The sequence below is a fragment of the Lycorma delicatula genome, chromosome 11 (genome assembly GCF_047948215.1).
Source record: "Lycorma delicatula isolate Av1 chromosome 11, ASM4794821v1, whole genome shotgun sequence".
Classification (NCBI taxonomy): domain Eukaryota; kingdom Metazoa; phylum Arthropoda; class Insecta; order Hemiptera; family Fulgoridae; genus Lycorma; species Lycorma delicatula.
The window spans coordinates 52,736,049-52,761,010 of NC_134465.1; the positions used below are offsets into that span (position 1 = coordinate 52,736,049).

At 28.4% G+C, this 24,962-nt stretch overlaps 1 protein-coding gene across 2 annotated transcripts in view; it reads right to left on the reverse strand.

Moving 5' to 3' along the window:
• Dsp1 (Dorsal switch protein 1) overlaps positions 1-24,962 on the reverse strand; it is a 161,862-nt gene that overhangs the window by 82,154 nt on the left and 54,746 nt on the right. The window contains exon 1 of one of the 2 annotated variants that reach the window (XM_075378982.1): positions 18,993-19,399. The exons of the other annotated variant lie outside the window; for it this stretch is intronic. Within the exon in view, the coding sequence (XP_075235097.1) occupies positions 18,993-19,298 (306 nt within the window). The 5' untranslated portion in view covers positions 19,299-19,399. Of the gene's footprint in view, positions 1-18,992; positions 19,400-24,962 lie in introns of those variants that run through there. 2 annotated transcript variants of the gene reach the window in all.

The window sequence follows — 24,962 nt, forward strand, 5'->3', positions numbered from 1 at the left end:
TTTCCGATGACATCAAAGTTTAGTCGAAAATAACTCTGTAGTAGAAATTGGTGGAAACTAGTAGAACTCGGTGTCTAGAAACGTCTGAGAAATCTTTTGAAATCATTATACCCCGGTCTTGGACTCGTGTTGTTCCAGAAAATTCCAGCACCCACTCGAATCTTAGATGGTCGTATTTAACGGAAGCTAACTCGGCATAACATTATTTTAATTAATTTTACTTGGAATGCCAAGTAATCAGCTAGTAAAAGAAAGACTTATTGCATCATCCGATTGTGTCTATAATTTTTAATGCAACATTTCGTCAATTATTCTATCGAATATTTCAATGTAAATTCTTTTCAAAGTTCGTTTAAAATTAAAAATATATTTTTGAGGTTTGTTATGCTCAAAATGATCTTTGATATATCTCATTTTATAACAGGAACATATACACAGGCTAAGTCAAAAAAATTTTATTTGACTGAAGCAGATGCGTTTTTGAAACAAAAAAAAAAGATAAAACTTAAGATGATAACTAAGCACATCACTGTATTGAAATCAAACACGAAAGCTTGTTATAACATTATAAAAGTGCAGCACAAACTAGATACGCACGAAAATTAAGTAGAACCAGTGATAACGAAAAATGGCTAGGTTGTTTTTTTACAAATAAAAAAGGTTTTTTTTGTAGGATAACGCTCGTCCAGTCTACCTTTTTTTCCTGTTTCGCCTCCGGGAATTACCGTTCAGGTATTACTTCGGAGGATGATACGTATGAATGTAAATGAAGTATAGTCTTGTAGTCTCAGGCTGACCATTCCTGAGATATGTGATTAACTGAAACCAAACCACCAAAGAAAACTGGTATTCACGATTTAGTATTCAAATCCGTATAAAAGTAACTGCCTTTACTACTATACACTGGAACTCTCGACTTCCAAATCAGCTAATTTGGGAAGCCACGTTCACTATTAGACCAACCCGATGAGTTTCGTCCAGTCCACCTGAACCACGATAACATTAAGCTGGAAAATTTAATCCAGCTATACAAATTTTTAATCCAGATCTCGTCCCATCGGCTTTATTTTCGTCTGAAAAAGGTAAGTTTTGAAGAAACCAATTAAAATAGTTAATTTTCAATAAAAAGAAATCCTAATATACCAATAGCATAAGTGAGTAAATACGGCTAGAGATCCTATTTAAAAATAGGTAAACTGTTAATTTTATTAAAAAATTTAAAAAACGTATTGATACACATTTTTCTCTGTATAATGACCCTTAAATTATTCATTACAAAATAATAAACATAAACAACTTTTCGAGAAAAAAAAAGAAAGTTATTTCTAAAACAATGTAAATTTAATTCATTATTATGCAATTAATAACACTAGATAAATTTTTTTTTTTTTTTTTAGTACTCAGAAATCCCGTGAAAACATACATTATCTTATCAGAATGTATTCATCATTATCCAAACAGGAGTCAAAGGTCGCAAATATTGGCCAACATAAACAAAATGTGGAAAACCGGCAATACCTCTTTCTCCCCCACCACAACCATTTCAACTAATAAAAATTTATTATAACACAAAAGCGCACATATGAAACGCATTAATCACACATCGACAGACTGTAAACAGATATGTTTTCAAGTCTTTTTGGTAATTTTTTATAACTTGAAAACATGTAAGAACATAACAAGGAATAAATTTACCAAAATAAAAGTCAAAATCATTCCAGAGATCGATTCCGACTAACTGATCTAATCATGCTAATACATTTTACTAATATATCGACCGAATTCTTTTAAAAGATTAGTACAACCGGAGAACAGTAAAAAAAAAAAAAAAAAAAACATTTATTCAAGTTTCTACGAAACATCTACCCAGTAGGAATCATCAAAAGATGAACCCGTTCAGCTTCCAAACTCATATCTTCATTATACTACAAAAGATTCCTGAGTTTCTCTTCACCGTTGAGATCTGAGAGTTTTTAGGGTTGTTATATTTCTAGAACGTACGTAGTTATAGTTACGTTCGAGGATATCATTCTTCAGGGCAAAGTCATTTTCGGCTATGAGGATATAGTTCAATATCCAAAAAAAAAGTTATCAAGTTCGGCTTTATTTAGATCAAAGTTGTACGAAGGAGGAGAGAGCATATAGCTGTTTTGGTTCACTAACCGCGCTAGATTTTTGTTTGAGAGTATTTTATGAGCAAACGTTTAAATGAATTCGGGCAAAGTTGGCCCGAGTCCCGAAGGGAACGAGGGAAAACGACCCGTCAAAGACTTATCATTTAAAACTTTTAATTCCAACTTGAAAAAGAGGAAAAATTCAGAAAAAAATCTTGTATAGAAGAATCATTACATTATGTCCAATCTTTTTTATTCGTGAAATCATACACAGCCCTACAATGGGGTTCAGATCGATTCTTCACATCGCTCAGATAAATAATTCCATACACACTATAATACATCCTGCAACGGATTTCGTTACTGCTAAATCTTCAGTATCTGGGGGGGATTCAATGAGGAGGGGTACGAAAATAATTTATTGCAGCATATATATATATATATATATATATATACATATATATATATATAAACAAATAAACATATGCTGATAGTTATATCAGTAACTCACGTCTTCCTATATAAAAATATTCTGATCTGGTGAGCGGGATGGATTGTTCACTGCTCTGAAATCAAAAATGTTTCTTTAAAAACATTTATTCACGTTTTATTATTTGCAATCATCCAGACATGACCCGTATACTCTTTCATTTATCCTTTATATTAACTTATTCACCTCAAGGTAATTTCCTGCAGTATTTTTCAACACATCCACTGGGATCCGTGCTTATGATACGGATATCTTTTCGAAATGACCTCGACATATGAACGGTCGGATGGAAGTCGGCTCTTGTGCACAGACCGGTGACTATCCAAAAAAAAAAAAAAAGAGTCAAGTTGAGACAAATGCTTATCGTGTAAAATTTGACTTTTTAATCCTTCGTATAACTAATCACTCGTAAGTATTAATTATATTAAAAACAAATAAGCAAATGTATATTATACGAATCGAATTAATTTAAGTTTAGTTTTATTTCGTCATTCATTTTTGTCGTTTTTTTATTCAAAAACTGCGCTAAAAAATTCTTCGAATCCGCTAATTATAATAAAATTAAATAGTATAATTTCAAATGATATAATACGCTAATGGATGTTTTTTAAATACTAGAAATAAAGAATACACTGGTTAATAGCTCATATAAAAATCCCGTAAGCTTATGTAATTGTATAAGGTGATTCAAGTTGTCCGGTCAAGTACAGACTACTGACGCCGCACCTTAAATATACGATACATAAAATTTCCTTTACGTCACTCAAAAAATAATAAGTGGAATTAATCTACATAAATCATTAATAAATTGATTTAAAAAAAAAAATAGTTTGTAAAAATAAAAAGTGAAAATCGAGCGACAATTGCTTATACATAATTTAATTTCTTGAAAAAACTGGAAATGTAGAAAAAAACCCAATCCATGGGACAAAGCTGTACTACCACGACAATTTTTTAAAATGTGTGTGCGCATATATATATATGCTTAATACATCACACAAATATATATATATATGTATATATCAATCGTCAATGGTAAACGATTAAAAAAAAAAAATCTGGATGCACTTATGGTTTCAACTGATTTTATTATTATTTTTAATCAAGTCTAAAATATTCAAAAAATCACTAATTTTATTTAATTTTTTTTAAATTTTACGATTATCACAGCTACAAGTTATAAAAGAAAAAAAACAACAACCTTGACAACCGTACGGCATTTCAGAAAGTGTGAATAACAACCTTGGTTTATAGCAATGACTAACTTGGTTATTATAATATTCACCGCAATATTTGATATATAGAAAACTAACCACCACAATCCGTGAACTATAAATTGTTACTCAACCGATAACTATTTAATATAAAAAATACAATAATTTAAATTATTATTAAATATTATAAAAAATAAAAATAATGAAAAATCTCGCTAACAGATTGGTTAAATTTACCAAATCTAGCAAGCATATGTTTATAATTAACAAAAAAAAAACAAAACCTATGCAATGCAGAATAACTTAACACCCCTGCGTGCGTTGAATATTGTAAAGCGAATAAAACTATACACAAGCTGTTAACAAATTATTTTTATTACCTGTAAAAACAAAAAACTTCGTTAGTTTTACCTTTTTTATCCTTAATTAATTTTATGCAATCATGGGCGAGGAAATTATACCTAAGTATTGTCCAGTTTGAGTTAAAATACAAAATTTTTTTTTTTTTTTAATTTACCATAACTTCCAACTGAAAAGAAATGCGTAAATATAAATTACGGATAAAATTTACTATTTGCGAATAAAAATTAATACTTATATTTAAAAAAAAGAGCGAAAAATGCTGTTCGCATGCAATGTTGGTATGTAAACGTGTGCGCATGCGTGAAGTGTAAACCGGAAATCCGTTATTGTGTGTATCACGTATAGACAGACATACTGTAATTTGATGAGAAATGTATTGCGATTCGTATAATAAAATAAAAATTTTTCTGCAAAAATCTTGACCGATTCAACTTTAATTAGTTTTTGTTTTAAAAAAGTTTTTTTCTCTTTGTTAAAAATATTAAAAAAAACTCATTTCCTCACTTTATTTTTTATTTTTAACCTCGTTCGATTTAAATAAAATATCTTGGAACAAACATGCATATATTTATTTTAATTTTTTTCCTTCCAGTTTTAAGATTATGTGATTTCAGGAATTACCAAGCATCGCATCTTTTAACTAAATTGATTTTCCTCAGTTCCCACAGTATTAAGAAACACAATGTCAAGGTAAGTTGAAAGGATTACTCCTTTAATAAATAATATATAAATAAAATGACCTACGGTAATTAACAATTATAATAAATTAAAATTCCAGCTGTAAAATATTGACGTAATAATGATGTTTAATGTTAAGCCAATTTCTAATTTAGTATATTCCAACCAATCAAAAAAATAAACCACCAAACCTCTATTTTTCGTACTGACCCTGGCATAGCATTTCTGTCATTCCTGACATTCTATAAGAATCCTTCTTTTTTTTTTTACAAGCATGAATGACTTACGTTAAGGTCACTTAATTAACCGTTACGATTAGAGAACGTAACATAAAAAAAAAAAATAATTACATAAACCGGGCGCCATTAGTTTAAAGGTTGTAGACGACATGGCATGACATTAATCACTCCCGAAAATGATATAGCTTCTTCTAAGCCAAACAACAAAGCTTAATAAGGAGAAATTACAATTTATTTTTATTACACTGAGACGAATGAAATGCTAGTTCATAGTTACCGAAATACATAAAAAAATTTTCACTGTATTCGTCAAAGCCTGTGTAAAAAACATCATTAATATTTAAAAAAAAAACATATATGATTAGTATAGTTTGTAATTTACATTTATTATACATGAAAAATAATTAATTTGAACTCGTAAAAATTATTCTATCGAATAAAAACATTTTTACCGGCCTGGGTTGGATGAATTTTACAAAATGTAGAAGTTGTAAAAAAAAATTCTTACAATATTTCAATAATGTGTTTTTGATTCAAGTACATAGATACGGAAAATCTTTTTATTTCCCATCCATCCGTCGTTTTAGTTTTTATAAATATATATAAGTTTATAACTCCAGAATAACTTAAATTATTTTTTCACATACTTTTTGTTTTAAATTAATTGTCTGATATAAGATTTGAGGGAAAAAAGGACAATTTTATTTTATTTTGTGGAGAACCCGTACTGTTCAAGAACAGGAACACTATATATAGTATGAGCAGAAGAAGAAAGATAACTTCTTTCAAATTCACTTAATTAAATAAATACTTAATTCTATCATATGTAAGTTTTCCTAACTAAAAACTGATTATTTATTGTAAAGAATTTTCGTTCTTTATTGTAGAGAATTACTTACTGAATATATACTTTTTTTAAACGGTCTTCTTCTGCATAAAGGGCATCATTTCAGTGAAAACTGAAATTTTAATCGAGACAATAAAATAACATATTTTATAGAAATGGACACCATTTTATATAAAGATAACCCAAACAAAATCGATTAATTTATTTAGTTTCAATTAATTCATGACTACAACTACGAGAGGACCGTATATAATTAGGTTATAGCATCATAAAAAATAACAACTGGGATCTGAATCAAAAACAATCAGAATAAACAACAGAGGTTTACAAATATATTTTCATGATAGTTACAAAAACATAAATAACGATCAAATTATATAATTGTTTTTAAATTTGTATCAAATACAAAAACCAAATTCAATATTTATTTAGCTTTTTATATATCTACAGAAAAAATAATTATACATATTATTTATTATTTGTTTTACTTCAAAGTTTAAAACAAATCTAAAATATATCTTCTCATAATATACGCCGATAAAAATTTACGGTGTAAGAAAAAAATACTCGGACATTTTTTCATAAGATTCATTCTATCGAATTGAGAACTTTTTTTATATCGATATAAAAAAAATATTTATTTTCTGAACCAAATACTTCTACGTATAGCAAAACGAAAATACGTTTTCTCTGAATGTTACTTATGACTACTGTTGAATATAGGATGATTCTATGAAACCTTTATTCTTCACACACTTTTCTATCAATAAATTAAGAATAAACTGTGGACTTTCCGTCTACAATATTTAAATACACAGCTATTTTCCTTTTAAATCGCGTGACATCCCCGTAAAGAACCGCAGTATTATTTATATATCTAACAAACAAAACCACGAGCGAATAATTTTTATTATAAATCTTTATTATTTAATTATAATTTAACAACAACACATAACACGCAAATGCTAAGAAATAAAAAAAAAAAGATACAGAATATTATTTATGGCAAACAGTACGGAGAATGTTAGGCATTAGTAAAGTAGAATGAGGAGAAGGATGGGTGAAGGCGAAGGATTAAGAAACATACAGCGAGGAGCGAGGAGTATGAAAGTCGATTATATTTCGATGAAATAAATAAGGAGTAAGAAAGACGGAGAATCGAACAAAAAAAAAACCATTACAACCTTAAAACCGGTTTCGACGCTTGTCCAGCAGTGCTAGCCGCTCTTATACCTTTACCATCAAACACACATACCACAGCGAAGACAGGCCAACCAACAACCGATCTACGTTAATGGTTTACTGGTTTCTTAACATTTTGTAATACCTGGTGTTACAACCGTTCTTTGATATTTTCATGTATATAATCGTATAAAAATTATACGTATGAAACAATAAATATCGTGGACCATTAAAAAAAAAGAAATCATTACTTAATCGTTAGAAAATATATATACTTTTTAAAAGTTTTTAATTAATAACATAACAATGCCGGTTATATTAGCAAATCTAATTTTTTTATTTTATTTTGTTACTAGTAAAAATTCGGGGCTATTTTTCCGATTACACTCTTATTAAATCTTAACGGCTAAGTCAATTTTTATTTTAAACTAAAAACCACACTACTTTTGAGGGAACGAAAGATTTCTGTAATATAAAATAATCTCATCGCAGTTTTAAGAAGCTTATTTGACTCAAACGAATTTAATTTTTATTTAACAGAATTCCGATCCATATATAACACCACCACAAATAAAAGCTTAAGAACAATGATTTTTTAACATACCAGAAAAATATTCCATTTCAAATATTCTACAATTCTACCTATTGTCTTCTACAATTTCACATTTGGTTGACATGACTGAATTTAAATATTTAAAAGAGTTATTTGTTATAATTAGGTGTTTTCTATTAAGGGATGAATTAATTATAAAATTATATTACGGTAATGCGTAAGTAATTATCTTTTTAATCGAACGTCTGTTTCTGGTTAAACAGAAGTGGATTCAAGACTGAACCTTGAATAACTCCACGCAGAGATCGATCGAAGGTTTTACTTTAAATGGCAATAGATTAAATATGAAAGTTTTCATTTTTTGTACATATTAATACTATTAACAACTTTATTTTGTAAATTCTTAATCTGTAAAATACATATAAAACGAGCGATGAACTTATGAACGAAAATAATAGGAAATGACTTTCATTTATATAGTTGCAACATCCAAAGGGAAATAAGTTTCACACAATGTAGAATAAACGAGGATGACTGCTCGCGCGCACACATATCCAATATAACCAGAACCCTAACCATAATAAATTATTTCTTCAAAAAGGTTGGCCTTTTAGAAATAATGATTGAAAGATCTACATTTTGATACTAATAAGAGACAAAACACACAATCCTATGCTATTTAGAATTAGATAGTTCTATTTTCAATAATCCCAAAATACCAAGAAAATTCTAGTCCTTGAACAAAATGTTTTGGTCTACCAGTTTATTACTCTTACAGTTACTATGCATTTAATAATCGCTCTCGTTCAGAATCAAAAGCAGTTTATTTTTAAAGTGTATAGCGTATGATTATTTATTGGATAATTATTATGTAATAAATAATTATTTTAAATTAATTCCCTTAGTAGTTTTATTTAACGAAACAATTTAATAACAGCCTATTATATAATTATAATTAAACATAATGTTTTCTTATTTTGCCTAATTGCATATCCCAAACCGCATTCAATTCAATTCAGAAGGCCCAAAGTATTGTTAATCATTATTGGATCTGTATATACATAAACGATAAGATATTTCCTTTTTTAAAAATACACAATCGACTACTTTTACATAGATATGAATTGTAAAAACAATGTGGATCTCTAATATTTGATAAAAAATAAACCAATTATTATATAATAAAATAAAATCCGCTTAGTAAGTAGACACGAACAATTGCATTTAGCTAAATCATCAGCTATGTCTATATAGCGTCGTGGGAAATAAACTATTATAAAATCGATCCGATACGCAAAATAAACATTTCCGGTAAATGAGAAAATGAAGTATTTTAAGATAGTAATATAAGCCTAAAATTAGTATTTAACGAACCAGCATAACCGACAAGGATACCCAAAACGTAGCGGTAAATAAAACGCGCTACAAGCATGACATTCTTTCTCTGATCCGGTTTTAAGAAAGGACAAACGGAGAGGTATATATCAAGGCCCACGCTGTAAATTAATAAACGATTTTACAAGCATTACCCTTGGAACATTAGCCGTAGAATATTTTATTTTTAAGGGTAAACAAATCAGAAAGGTTATTATTGCAACAACAAAAAAATGCGTTTAGTAATATTACTACAACCAATTCTTGATGGGAAGTATTATTTATGTAAAAACAAATAATAATAAACATAGGTAAACGAATTTACATGAAAAGTAAACAACAAACCATTGAGGGTTGTAACTTATTTTTTGAGCGAAAAAACAATAACTTATAAGAAAAATCTTAAAAAGAAATAAAGCGATTTAAAGTGCTCTTAAACACACAAATATAAACAGAAAACGAAAAAAATACGCAAAAAAAAAAAATCGTAATTTAAAAAATAAAACATTTGTCGTCTGTCTTTATCCCGAGCTCCGGGGTTTGAATCCCGGCCAGGTATGGCGTTTTTAATACGCTGAAAATTTCCATTTCATATATTCGACACAAGCTTCGAGCTTCAGTGATAAATTGATCCATAAAAAAAAAAAAAGTTTAATATGTGCCGCCTTAACGACAAAAAAGTTCCTAGTTTTTGCCAGGGAAATCTGGATCGTAGAATTCGAGGACTCACAACCTCAAAGGCAAACCAAAATTGATAAATAGGTTCAAAATTAATACTTAATAAGATTTAAAACAACTTTGTTTCTAATGAAATTTGATCACTAAGAAAACAACTTCTCATTAACTAAAACATATGCGATATACTTGCACCACAGTTAATGAACAGCTGCTTTAGTTTCAACTGTAATTTGAATTGTAATACTTTCATGATTTGGGATATTTATTATAATTAATACTTCATTAACACTACAAACATTAAAATAAATAAATAATCATTTCCTTATAAATTCAAAAAGGGTAAAAATTTTAAGAAATCAAATTATAAAACGATCACGTTAAGTTCTGCTGAATTACAAACTATGACCAAATTATCAGCAATAAAATCCACATTAAAATTTTTGCCGCTTTGTCAAATAATATAAACGGAGGAGCTGTTTGTTGAGAGCAAGGGTAGTACTTCTACATGAATGTTTTATACGTCACATAAAAAAATAACTAATCAAAAATATCCTTCCCGGATAGAACTAATACATTACACTACAAATAAAGAAAACATGAAAAAAATATTGATAACTTAATGCCCCAAATAATTCAATTGCAGTTAAGAACAATGGAGAAGCTCACACTACTAGGAAATCATTAAGGAAATATAATTTCCTGGAAATGATACAACAAATATAATCAGGCTAGTATTTAAATTATATATAAAATAAAATGCTTTCAATTTTAAGAAAACGTCTACCAAATAACATGTATGTAAATAAAGATAAAAACTATGTAAACAGATTTTTCATTAAAAAAAAAATAATAATAAAGATATAAACTGTAACAGAAATACAAATGTTTCATAAAGTGAAAGCTGTGTTTCTATTAAAGCAATATCTATTCAATGTAATTACCATCTGAAATTTATCAAAATCACTTCTATTAATAATAAACTTTTACGCAGAAAGTCACAATATTATTTTACACAAAGAAAGAACCAACTGAAAATTATATTAAAAAGTGGTTTCCTTATTCTTAATCTCAACAAATTTCTTGGCTCGGTTTTTATTATAAAATAAATAAAAAACGGATTAGATAAAGCCTGAAATTTTAAATAACCATTTTTTGAAGACCAGTAATATAAAATTCACTATAAGTGAGTGCGACAGGAAGCTTGATTTAATCCAATACCTCTTGGCCTTTAAACAAAATTTACAGAAAAAGAGCCCAAACGTAAAAAAATAAAAATTATATTAACACAAGATCAATTTATTTAGCGCGATTCAAGAAGGTTACACTTCACCAAAACCCACAGAAAAGGGACGAAAATTACAAATGGACAACAAGAAAAAAATGATCGAAACAAATCGGACTGAAAATATGTTTAATTCTGAAAAGTACCAAACAACAGAAACTTTCTTGACGTACGGCTACGTTTACAAATATTACAACAAATACATACTCCTAATTTTTGATAGAAGATATTGCACCGATGAATTCAACGTTACAATTTTTCTCCTCAAAATATTACAAAATCATTAGAGATTGACTTTTAACAAGAAAGCTAATTTGTGTTCCAATCTACAATAAAATTCAGGTCGTCCAACAGTTGGTCACCAATGACAATCTTCAGAAATACGCTAATAAATTTCAACACTACTGACAAAACAACATTCAAGTCTGTAAAACGATCGATGTTCTGGACGTATATATATAGGTGGACATGCATACCCGGCAAAGAAATCACCAAATCCTTCACAAATTTTTCTTACGCCATGATAATAGTAGAATGTGTTCTTTTTCCTTCTAAATATCTTCTAGTACATTTTTTCTTCTCGACTATTAGTACTTCACCCAGTTTATCGGTTATTCGTTATAAATTTGAATTATTTTCCCCGGTTCAACCGTTCATTTCTCATTTTATCTTAAAATTCTCTTCTTACCATATATAAATTTTTTGCTGTTTTATCTTTATTCAACTTTCTTCCGTCAAAAACATAGTTACTATTCTGTATAACACCACCACCCAGTAAACGTAACATATTTTTATACTAAAAAATAAATAAAATGTACTAATCAGAAGAATTTAAGGATGTACGATTATGTAGGCAACTAACACTAACTAAAATAATACTTTTCCTCCTAAGAAAATACTTTGAAGGAATAATCAATAAATAAAAATAAAATTTTGTCCTAAAAAAAATATAAAGAAGATAATGAAAATTAAAACTGAAAAGAACTAAAAATTCCATCAGGAATCAAACTAGGATAAAAAGAGATGGAACTCATATTGACTTTGGTCTTTGCAGATGGTATTTTACTTTTCCCAAAAGCGGGAACAACTAACCAAATCAAAATCCTGGTTAAAGTAGCAGAAAAACCGGACTACCAAATTTCTTTTAAAAAACAAAATTTGAATAAATTCATAATAATAAAAAATACTCCATCAATATATAATCAATTTGTTTAACGGAAGAAATTATAAGCACCAACAAATTTCAATACCTCAAAGAATATATTAAACCAAACAATTCAGAAATACTAGCAATACAGAATAGATTAAAAAAAAAGTTTAACAAGTTCTATATTGATCCCTTAAGAATAAAATTCAAAATCACTCAATAAATCTCAAAAATAGACATTACAATACGGAAATCATAACTGAAAGTATATATGTGTAACAATATATTTAAGCTTTAAGAAAAAACATACTCAAAGAACTAGGAAAGAAAGAAATTTTTTTAAGGAAAGTAGAAAATTTTACATATCATCTTAGATAAGAAAAAACTTAACAAAAATATCTGAAAAGCTACAAACACAATCAAAATAGTATATTTTATGATCATTACTGACAATGACAAATAGAATTATAAAAAAAAAATTACTAATTTTTTTTTTGATAATAGGAAGAAAAAACAAACTAGTTTAAAGAAATACAAGAATTTATGTAAATTAGAAATTAAAAATAAAGAAATAGACAACACACGGACCATTTCAAAACGTAAAACACGAAAACTAAAAGAATTCCAGACTGAAACAACAAAAGTACAATAACGACTAAATATTGGATTACATACTGAAATTATAAAGTATAATGTGATCTTTATACTCAAATTATGACAAAATTATAATAAAATTTATGGGAAAAGTTTAGTTAATAAAACTGCTGTAAACATACATCCAGAAGCTTCAAGTTCAAAAGAGTTACTTATTAATATTCTTTCTTTGAATTAATTTCTTAACAGGTAAAAAATTTATTTTTTATTATAAGTTTCTGTTCATATTTTAAACAAAAAGTAACACGTTTAAAAAAACCACTCTAAAACACACAGTTCTGGAAGAAAAAACTTGTTAACAATTAATTTGACACAATTTTAAAAAATTAAATTAAAAAATAACTAATAAATATTACTTCAATATAGATTAGTATAAATTTGTGTTTAATTCAGTTTATGTTATCTGTTTATAAATACTACTTTTAGCATAGCTTAATAGTTTCCAAGACAACAGTAAATGTTTACAGAGTGCTGCTATCTCTTAGTGTAACAAGGAACTTCCTCAAATGGTAATAAAGAAAGTTTGAAAAATCATACAAATTACAACTAATAATTTAACTTAATTTGAAGCATTAAATATTAAAAAAAAAAAGAAAAGAAGCTTATTGCATTAAATAAAATTACTATTTTGCAACGATTGACATTTACTAAACAAATTACTGACAAAATTAAATTACGTTCATATAAATATATTTTATGAGATATATTAAAATGAAATCATCAAAATTCATTTCACTTTACAGAAGACAAAGAGTGAATCGCTTACGAAGGCTGTTTAAAATACATACATATCCATGTTGTAAATTCCAACCTGGTTATTTTGTATGTAAAAAGGTTTGTCAACGCATCGCATTATTGTACCACAAATGATGAAAGGATCTTAAGCGTAAGAATAAATTAAATTAATAAGAAATTTAACTTACACGCAGAATATGTATTTATTTTACAGAATCAAAGGGCAACAACCTGAAGTAAAATGAAATGAATGTACGATCGCAGGAAAATGAATAAAAGATTATTTTAAAATGATAATAAGCATAACAAAAAAACTACGGTAGAAATCTGCAAAATTAATAAAAAAATTTAGATTAGATAATTCAGAATAAAAAAGTACATTAACAAATCATATTTATTGAATTACTATTTCTTGGCAGAGAAAATTAAATCGTACCGCAATTTATTCTTCCTGTACCTAAAATTTGAAACAAGTTACATCCAAAAATAACAATAATCATGTAAAATACTTTATACATAACAAAGGAGAGAAACATTTTCCAATTACATATTTTTATTGAATGAAATAAAAAATTCTTTATCGGCATATGTAAGCAAATTCAAATGATATTTGGCCCTACAAGTGAAGCTATCATTATAGGAACCATCCATTCACCTGGTTCATTGTAGGAATCGGCACTATAACAATAATATTACTCTAAAAGAAAGAGATTACCGATGCACTTCTTGTACCTCAATTGTATTGCATACATCACAGCCATAAGTACAAATAGCATAAAGCAATAAATTAATATTCTCCTTTCTCTTGTAGAAGAATGCATCATCTACACCATTCCAACTCAATATCGGTAAAATTATAATTTTCCTCTTAATTAAAAGCTATACCGACGTTTTGTTGAATGAATCGAGATGGACTCTTGTTAATTGTATATTCTTCAGTTTTATATAAATAGAAACTGATTCTGTAAAGTACCAACAATCCAGTTTACAACAAATGTTACATCTGTGTTCATAGATGGGCTACACACCGATTTTGCGTCTTATCTGTACTACCCACTTAATATTCAATTATTGATAATTTAATTTTTCATTTCATTATTAATTTTTAAAAAAACATATTACTACATTAAGAGAAATTTTTTTAGAAGTGAAGTCGATTAAATATAATTTTTATATGAATTTATATGCTTAAAAATTAAATACATTAATAGTTAAAATCTTTTTTCAAGTTTCTATTAAATTGGAACCGAATTTAAAACAATCATAAGCACAGAGTTAAATCAAATCCACAAAATGTGAGAAAATACTTTTTTTCTTAATTTTTAATGTGGCAGTTTGATGATAGTTTTTAATTTTAAAATTTGGTGGTACAAAAAGCATCGATTGTATAAAAGAATGGGACATCGGTCATAAAAAAAAACCTAAGAGAAAGAATGGAAATTCATTTTCTTAACCTACATTTTTACTTCTACATTGTCTTAGAAGTGCTATAGAAGGTAAGCCCCAATCAGAAATGCAATTTTATAGCATTATATTTTGCTTGAAAAACTTTCATTAAATTTCCTAAAATTTTAACATGAAAATAATTTTTATTTTAATATAATTTAATTAATTTATGAAGAAAAAAAAATCAAATATCTCTTTTGAATAAAATTTTTGGTTAATATCATATCGTGGTTTCATGTAACAAAAGGTCAAACAGATTACCATGGTGTTGATTATCACTGTATCAACAATTCATGTTAAAAATTCAAATGTTTGTTAAAAAAAGTTGGTTTGGCTGCCTACCACGGTGCATAATAAAAAATGAAATCCAAAATGGTTAAGTTGTTTGCATTTAAACCACCTCAGAATATTGAGCAAAAAAAACATTAAATAACTTGTATCCAAGAAATAAGAACAAAATGGCACCAACAGTGGTTAATGCAACTCAAAGCACATGATCACCGACCAATTATTAATAAAATTTTTTTCTTGAAGGTACTAATTTTTTAATTTCTTTTTTTAATTTTTTTCATCATAAAATAAAAAAATAAATGATCATATGGGGGAAAACTGAATAAAATACAATATATTAACATATTTTAATTATCACTCTTTAGGCATAAAAATCAAAAATATATTCCAAGAAATATTTATCAGCATAATTTACAGATGATAGAAATGAGAATTATAAGAAATTAAAATATTACAAAAAACATGCCACCAGTATCTTATATGCCGGCACAGTTATCTATAAATATGACTTCACAACTATCATGACATCATCATTTAAACATAAGCACACATCACAAAACTATGGTATATTACAAGAACTTAAACATTTTTTTCTACCTCTTATTTAAAATACAGAAATCATGTTTATCAACTTCACATTGTTTAATTCTCTCTTTTTCTGTTAAGCCTCCGGAATTACCGCAAGGTATTACTTCAGAAAATGAATGAGAATATGTATGAATATAAGTGAAGGTAATCTTGTAGTCTCAGGTCGACCATTCCTGATATGTGTGGTTAATTGAAACCCAACCACCAAAGAACACCGGTATCCACGATGATCTAGTATTCAAATCAGTATAAAAGTAACTGCATTTACTAGGATTTTAACCTTACAACTCTCAACTTCAAAGTTGAGAAGACAAATCTGGTGGGTTTCTTTTTTACTAACTACTAGAGAATTCATTAAATCAATTTAATCAACAATGAAAACATATGTTAAAGATTCAGTATTTATTCAAATAAAAACTTCATGGCCTAAATGATAATAAAAATATTATGAAAGTATCCCTGATGATGATATAACACAAGGTGAATGTAATTCCAGTCTGATATTTCAAAACATATTTATCAATAAATAGTACCTTCTCAGCAATTTAAGCAATTGAGAGAGGAAATCCACAAGATCAGGAGTCTTGAAATAAAATAAAATTAATCGGGTGAATGTAATTCCAGTTTGATATTTCAAAACATATTTATCAATAAATACTACCTTCTCAGCAATTTAAGCAATTGGGAGAGGAAATCCACAAGATCAGGAGTCTTGAAATAAAATAAAATTAATCACTTAAGTAATAAGTTAATTTAAAAATCGGCGATACATTCAAATTTTTATAAGAAAAAGCTGGTCGTCTCGCTTTATTTGTGGTTGCAGCCAAAAGATGATGCGAATAGAAGCTGCAAATAAGTCATATGTACTATTGTTGAATGGAATAACTGCTTGAAAGAAATTGGATATCGGTCATAAAAAAGGACTTCCAAAAAAAAAAACCAACAAAAAAAAACAGTAAGTTTTATTATTTTGATAAAGAAAATGCTAACAAAGAAGACATTAACATTATATACGTACTTAAATGGATGTTTTAATTAGGCTATAAATTATTGGTTACACATCATTACAGAAAATAACAACAGATGGAATTCATAATGTCAATCATTTTGATTTTAAATCTAATTAATTGGGTTGAAGCAATAGCATTAAAAGAAAAATTGTTTTTGTAATTATATAACCATCATTCTTCTATCTTCTGAAAATACTGATAGAATAGTAAATAAAGAAAACACAGAAGAATAAAAAAAATGTTCTATCATGCTTACAAGTATGCTAAACATCAAACACAGAAATCTTTAATATAACCTTTTAAAATTTGTAATATCAAATAATCTTAACCCATCATAAAATCTTTTTAGCTATTTCCAAATATTAAATTGAATTTTCATAAACAGAATTTAAATTTTGTTCTTAAATGAACAATTAATTCCAATTTGTTTATAGAATTAAGTTTTCAACATTAAAACATCTAAATATTTGTTATTTTAGATAAACAAAAAAAAATTAGTAAATATACAACTATTTATTTTTCAACCATCTCGAATTCAAATTAGCAGTAAAGATCTCAGTAATGATTTTTAGATAGGAAATCGCTAATTAAAAGTAGCAATAATTAATATCAATAATAAAGAAAGGTTAACTAATTCGATAAATTAGTTAATAATTATCAAACTACATATCCGTAACATTTCCAGTAAAAAATAAAATTAACAACTAGTTTACTGTATTTATTGAATTTTTTGGTTTGTTTTGTGGAAAAAATTAAGGAAAAGGATTTTCTTAGTTTAAAATATAGTATATACAACATAGTTGAAACATTAGTGCAATCAATTTTAAAATTAAGAAAACAAAATTTAAAGTAAACTTTTATTTTCATTGCATAATGGTAATAATTGATTTAATTAATAAGACCGCATAATAAAGAAATTTAATTTTATACAGGATTATCCAACTATTAATAAAAATTATAAATGTATATTATTTTTTAATTAACTTTCATACAGGAAAATGGACGGCCATTTTTTAACTTCACATAATATTCACCAGAGGTCACTGTATTTAACAAAGTGAACACAATGGAATTGAGCTATAAGCGTGCAAGAAAGAATGAAAGATAATTTAACAGATCCTGGTAATTATTTTGTAGTTAATAACCTATGGAAATAATCTATGAACAGAATTAATGTTTGTGATTATTTTCTGCCTTACGATAGTTTAACAAAATTACACGGCGTTTCTACAGAATTAAATAAAAACACGCGTCATACTTTTTATTAATACAAAAAAATATATATACTAGTCACATTTTTAAATTTTCTTCTACATCGATATATATCTACATTACGTTCTTAAGGCCAAATTAAATTTAATCAAAAATTCCTTTTGAAAAAAAAGTTATAACCTAAAATAAAACATCAAAACGATATAAAAAACTCGTTCGGAAATGTTGTGGGCGAAAAAAAATGACGCGTATAACAGAAACGTGGGTGGTTGCTAACGTTCACAATGAAACAACAGCAATGCAGCACCAATCAACCACGAGAAGTTTACTTTTAACAAAATCATTTAGTTGATATTAAGAAAAAAGGAATTATATTCAAATACAGATTACACCATATTTTAATCGCTCTCAAATGAACATAAGGAGACAATAACAACTTCAAAACAAATTTTAAAAAAAAACCTAAAATTCGTCAGGAACATATTTAATTATAACAAGCTCTTTAATTTGGGTTACGCAATAAAAAAAAAAAAGGTGGTTTATGACAACAAAATGCGTTGCAACCCTACTAAAACATTCCCTTTTCATATACATAATCACATTCACATACAAAAGCAGCCATTGTTAAGTTGCGCGTGCTGATGTCGAGGCGTGCTTATGCTTGCGAATGCGCGTGCGACAGCGCGCATAAGTCCACCACACGGCAGGTGTTCGAATTTTAAACTTGAAAGCAATGCTTGAATCCGGTCTCGCGGTAACATAAACCTAACGTTCTTTTTATTTATTTCAATTAAAATCTTTCTTAAATATAACATCGATACAGACAAAATAAAACACCACGAAAATAATAAATGAAAATAAATTTATTTTTTAACTTGAAATTCAACACACATACCACTAGTTGAGGTGAAGGAATGTTCTGCATATTTTGCATATTAGCAGCTGGTGGATACCACCATTGTGAAGCGGCCACAGCGGCGGCGGCCGCGGCGTGATTCGAAGCGGTAGGCATCCTGTAATCGTAAGACGACGACACTGTAGTCGCTGGATTTTGAAAACCGGGAGCGCCGGCCATTTTGTAACCGAAGAGATTCGTCGAATTAGGATTGTGGTGCGCTGTAGCTGCGGCCGCGGCAGCGGCTTGTTGGTGGAGATCTTGGGCCCACCAATCCTCCCAAGCACCCCTTTGTTGGTCCGACATAACAACTACCTAAAAGCACGGACACCACCACATGTCTTCAACGACTCACAACAACAAGAGCGGCAGACGCACGATGTACAACAACATTCTGACTGTGGTAGTAGCAACGGCAACATTGTAAAACTGTAAAACAGCGCCTCGTCGCGCAGCGGAGTGCACACCAACTAAATGCCGCGGTAAAAAATCCCCCCTCCAACGAATGGAAAATCGGCGCGAGCCAACCCGCCCGCCGGGTCAATAAGACATTCCCAGGCTATACCGTACTCGAGGTGGGGGGCCAAACCTCTTCCCCTATTTATTTCCCGTTCCACATCTATCCTACCCTCCCTCCGAACGATTTCCCCTCTGACGGTCCAACCCTTTCTGACAACATTACGAAATTTACTACCCGTTCTATAATGAAAAACATTCCGCGTCGGCTCCAACATTTACATATCAGGGGCCTCCTCCACCATCAAAACTGAAACTACATGAGGGGTTCAAAATATATAATATATAAACGCACATTAGTAAATATATGTAAAAATTAAGGATAATCAACAAAAAAAAATTGAATACTAATAATATAAATTTGTTAATTCACTACTTATCGATAAATATTAAATTTTTTTAAATACTATGTAATTATTTCATCAATTATATACATACATTTTACTCGCAGAAACGGTTAAAAACCATAAACTACAGAGGAGAAAAAAATCGACCCACAATTTCCAAGTCTTCAATATCTTAATATACACATATAAAATTAATATATGGTATCAGAAAAAAGAAATTAAAAAAGATAATTTATAATAATAAGTAAGAAGCATTAAAACTAACAACCAAACTTAAAACAAAATAAATAAATAGAGTAATTGGTGTTGTTACCGGAATAAATGATCTTAAATACTTTTAGCCCGTTGTTTTCTTACAGTAATTAATTGATCTAAAATTTAATTTAAAGACAGAATTATTTTTTCGTAACCGAATATACAAGAAAAATCACATCGTATTTTTTATTAATATTCTTATTCGTTAAAATTAGAATAAAAACAACAAAATTACCCAAAAACATATGCGTAAAATAAAAGAAAACCCGCTATTCGTAATTTATACTTTTATGGAGGTAACCTAAAATAAAAAAAAATAAAAAATTGTATAAATTTACGGTAGACGAATGAATTATAAATTTGATAATAAAATGCAAAATGTAAATTTAATAATAAAATGTAAATTTGATAACTTAAATGCATTAAAAAGAGAAACTGATTAGTTTTAAAAAATTCTACAACTTTGGGGAAAAAAAAGTTTTTTGTGACAAATATACCCAATTCCTTTTATCAGACGACACTTTATCCTTCAAATCCTTCTGTTCCGTACCGACCTTTTAATCGAGTTGTTTGTACCTATCTCTTAACCCCCAACATGTTTGTTAAATCGTACATCCTTATAAAACATAAGCCAAACTCTTGATCTTATCCTACACTTTATATATCACCTACATATCCGTCTCTTTACTAAATCAAACGCACACAGACTGTCCACCAGCCTAATTCATCTCTACTAGATTCTTCTACTACTATTAATTTTCAAAATTATTTCAAAACTTATCGATCCATCTAATTTTCAAAATTTATCCGGAACAGCACATTTCAAAGAACTTAATTTTTTTTCTTTCTATATTTCCAGTCGTCCGTAATTCTTTACCATAAGCGCTACGTTCGAAATAAATATTTTCATGAATGTCTTTTAATTTCACATCTAATACTAGCAGATTATTCAGCGTAAAAGTTCTCTTTTGCTTGTGCCAATCTATTTGATATATCTGTTACTATTTTGATCTCCATCCTTTGAAACTTATCTGAATTACAAAATTTTATGAATTTACGAAAGTAGAAGAAATATGCGGAAAATTGACCGGTAGTAAAATTTCATCTTATGAGTTTTTTTGAATATTGCTTTTGTCGAACAGATTAAGACCGTTAATACAACCGTGGAAAAAGGAAAAGATAATCGTACAACTGTAGTAGGTGAAAATTAATCGGATAAAAATCCATTACATTATTCTGTAATGCGACTAATAACTGTAGATCGTGTTAATCATAAATTAACCATTACATAAGCCATTACAAAAACAAACAATAATAGTTAAATTATTAAAATGTATAGGTGAAAAGTATAATTCATACGTCGGATAATATAGTTTTAGTAATATAATTTAGTTTCTGTCGCTATATTGTTTTTTTTTTTTTTTTTTTTTTTTTACTAAAGGAAATAGATAAAATGTAAATTTTCAAAAAGTCAAACGTGTCAAATAATTAAAAGTTTAATTTAATTTTGGTGAAGAAATGGAGTTCTGACGTTGGTGATACGTTTGAGAAGATTAGTTTTGTATTTTTTCCCGCTACACTATGGCCTTCACAAAAAAAAAAATGTTTATTTTTCTATGTAACTTATGGGAGACTGCATTTTTGACCGGAATAAACAAAAACAAATGAAATATTCAGTAAGAATGACACAAGCTTAGCATTTTATTAAGAGGCTTCAAAAAAAAAAATTTCATTGTTCTCCTAATAAAGAGAAAATGAAAGACAATTTGTTACATCAATGGGAAGCAATTCTTTTCGAGTGTTGCCCCAATTTGAGTCGTTTTTTTTAATACAGAATTCTGAAATTAACTTCAATGAAATTCTTTGAAATAAAACCTATTGTATATATCTAATTTCACTTGACACAATACCGATAAATACGGTAAGAAAAAGTAATATTTACATTCTTAATTATTTCAATATTTTGCTGCAGATGATTTTTCTGCTTGAATTTTAATTGCCAAATAATTTTGGTTATTTTCAATAAAATGCCACAAATACGAAAAGAGAACACACAGCGAAGATATATTAAATATATATTTCTAAATAAATCATTCTTAGAATAAAATTTAATCAAGTCAAATACACAATATAATAATGAATAGAGATAAAACGGGACAAAATAACCGATAACGAATCCAATTTTAATACAGTTGTACAAGTTTAACAAAATTAAGAAATACTGTTTACGGGGAAAATTATTTTTATTTAAATCATTGAACGACGGCCGACTTGATAAATACCTTCAAATACTACACAGATTGTACGCCATGAGTTGTTAGCGTGAGGTCATCGTCGTTGACGCAATGACGTTTAAAACAAAAAAAAAGGAACGGCCAACTGTTGCCGCCTGTTGATACGATACAGGATGAAGAACAGGGTCATTTTATTACTTTACGACCGTAAAGAAAAAACAAAAAACCAAAAAAAGACATTGTTAACAAAGGTAATAAATATGTCGGATAATTTAATTTAAATACGCCATTTTTGTTATGTATATACGTAAAGTGGCTTAATTGAGACAGATGTCGCAAATCATTCCTAAAAACGTAGTACCAATCTTTAAGAATAATAAGCGTCGTGCCAGGTTTAATAGAAAGAAAAAGTGAGAAGTGAACCGCTTTCCTGCTGCTAGCTTACTAAATAAACTGCATAACAGAGCGTGCAAAAAATCTACCTATAATACAAGGACTAAACCCATATCGAACGTCATTACTCTGAGAAAAAGCTTCTCCGACTGGTAACTCTTTTGTGTGTATGTTATAATCTTATTTATACAAAACAACGCATTAAAATGTGTAACTGACAAACCGAGAATTTGTTTAATGAAATTTTGTTTTGATTAAAGTTGTGAGTACAAAAAAAATTGGTTTAAAATAACCTTTTCACTTAATTTAAAAACAAGTTTTACAATATTTATATCGTAACACACCCTAATTTTGAAATCAACTGTTGTACATCCTTGCTTTTGTTATTAAAAAAAAGTATTCATTTTTCCTATGTATGGAAACTTATGGGACGCCTGCATGCATATATATATATATATATATATATATATATATATATATATATATATTACAAATATTTTTGTGCAAAATTCAACAGCTTGAATTTTTTATTATTAAGACTATAATTCATTAAGAAATATATAATGTAAGGTAAAAACGTAATGCGAAAAAATATAATTCATAATAAAACACATTAAGAAAGAGAATAATTCAAGACACTAAACGAAATAAAAAACTAAACTAAAAGAATTAACGCGGAACAGAATATAAAATATTAAAAATGCACCAAACCAATTAAATAACCGATGAAAAAAGATCGTAAACCAATAAGAAAGTCGAAAGTATAAATGTAGAAATTAATGTTAAAATGGACCGGCTGCTGCTAGATAGATAGTATGCATTCCGTGAACAATCGTCATAACAGCAAAATGCTAAACAGTTTAAACCAAATGAAGGTAGATGGGGTGAGGTTACGTACAAACGACCGTAACATACTATCTACTATTTACGTAATAATAAAACAAATAAATATATATGTTTTAACGGTTTTAATGTTATTAATTTTCAGTTTTCTAAAATAGAAGTCGTTTTAATAACTTAAAAAAACAAACAAATTCTTTAAAAATTAGCGTATAATTTAAAGTTATACGGTAACTTTTTACAAAGTTATAATTATTCATAAATTTTACTGTAGGAAGTAGAACCGAAATATTCTCCATTATAAAATTAAAGATAATAGTAACATCGGATCACGAATTTTAAATATATACCCTTGTCGCACGAGATATCGGCCAAACTTACGGGACTGATTCAGGACATCGAAATATAGCTAATAGAGATATTAACCTCGAAAAAATTTACTACAGCAAATAAATTATTGGAATACATTCGGAAAAATATTCTTATTTTTATTTTTGTGGCACATTTATTATCGCTAGTGACTGTGCTTCCCAAATAATAAAAACCGTCACCCTTCTCTACAACAGTACCGTCTAATTTAATATCAACCTTTGTCCCTTCCTACAATCAAAATCTTTGTCTTCTTATTAATTTTCAGTTTAAGTTTTTCTAGTAATTTAGATGATAGTATTTCTAACGTAATCTTCATTCCTCTTGCTGATTCCGCCAGTAACACAATATCATCTGCAAAACGGATACAATGTATGGATTTTCCATTAATTCTGATTCCATTTGTTTTATGGCAAATCCTAGTAATGGGGTACTTTTATAAGAATTTGAACAATAGATCGTGGATATCGGTGTTCTTTAGCGGTTGGGTTTCAATTAACCACACATCTCAGGAACGGTCGACCTGAGACTGTACAATACTATAATTCATTTACATTCATACATATCGTCCTCTGAAGTAATACCTTACGGTGGTTCCGGAGGCTAAACAGAAAAAAAAGAAAGAAGAATACAACTGAAATTATTGAAGTGGCTCTTAAAAATGATTGTCTGACAACTTTGTACCTCTTTTTATTTCTTTCCCAATCTAGTTATAAATAATTTTTAATAGTAGTAGCAATAGAAAAGGCGTAAGATATTAGACAACAAAAAGGAGGACAGAGGGGGTAAATGTAGCGGGGCGAGACAGGGCATTTGTCGACATGAATTTTTTTATTTTATTTTGATATCTCGAATCAGTCCCTAAAATTTGGCTAACACCACTCCGGACACCTGTATAAACCCACCGGGTTGTTCTAGTGGTGAACGCGTCTTCCCAAATCAGTTGATTTGGAAGTCGAGAGTTCCAGCGTTCAAGTCCTAGTATAGTCAGTTATGTTTCAATTAACCACACATAT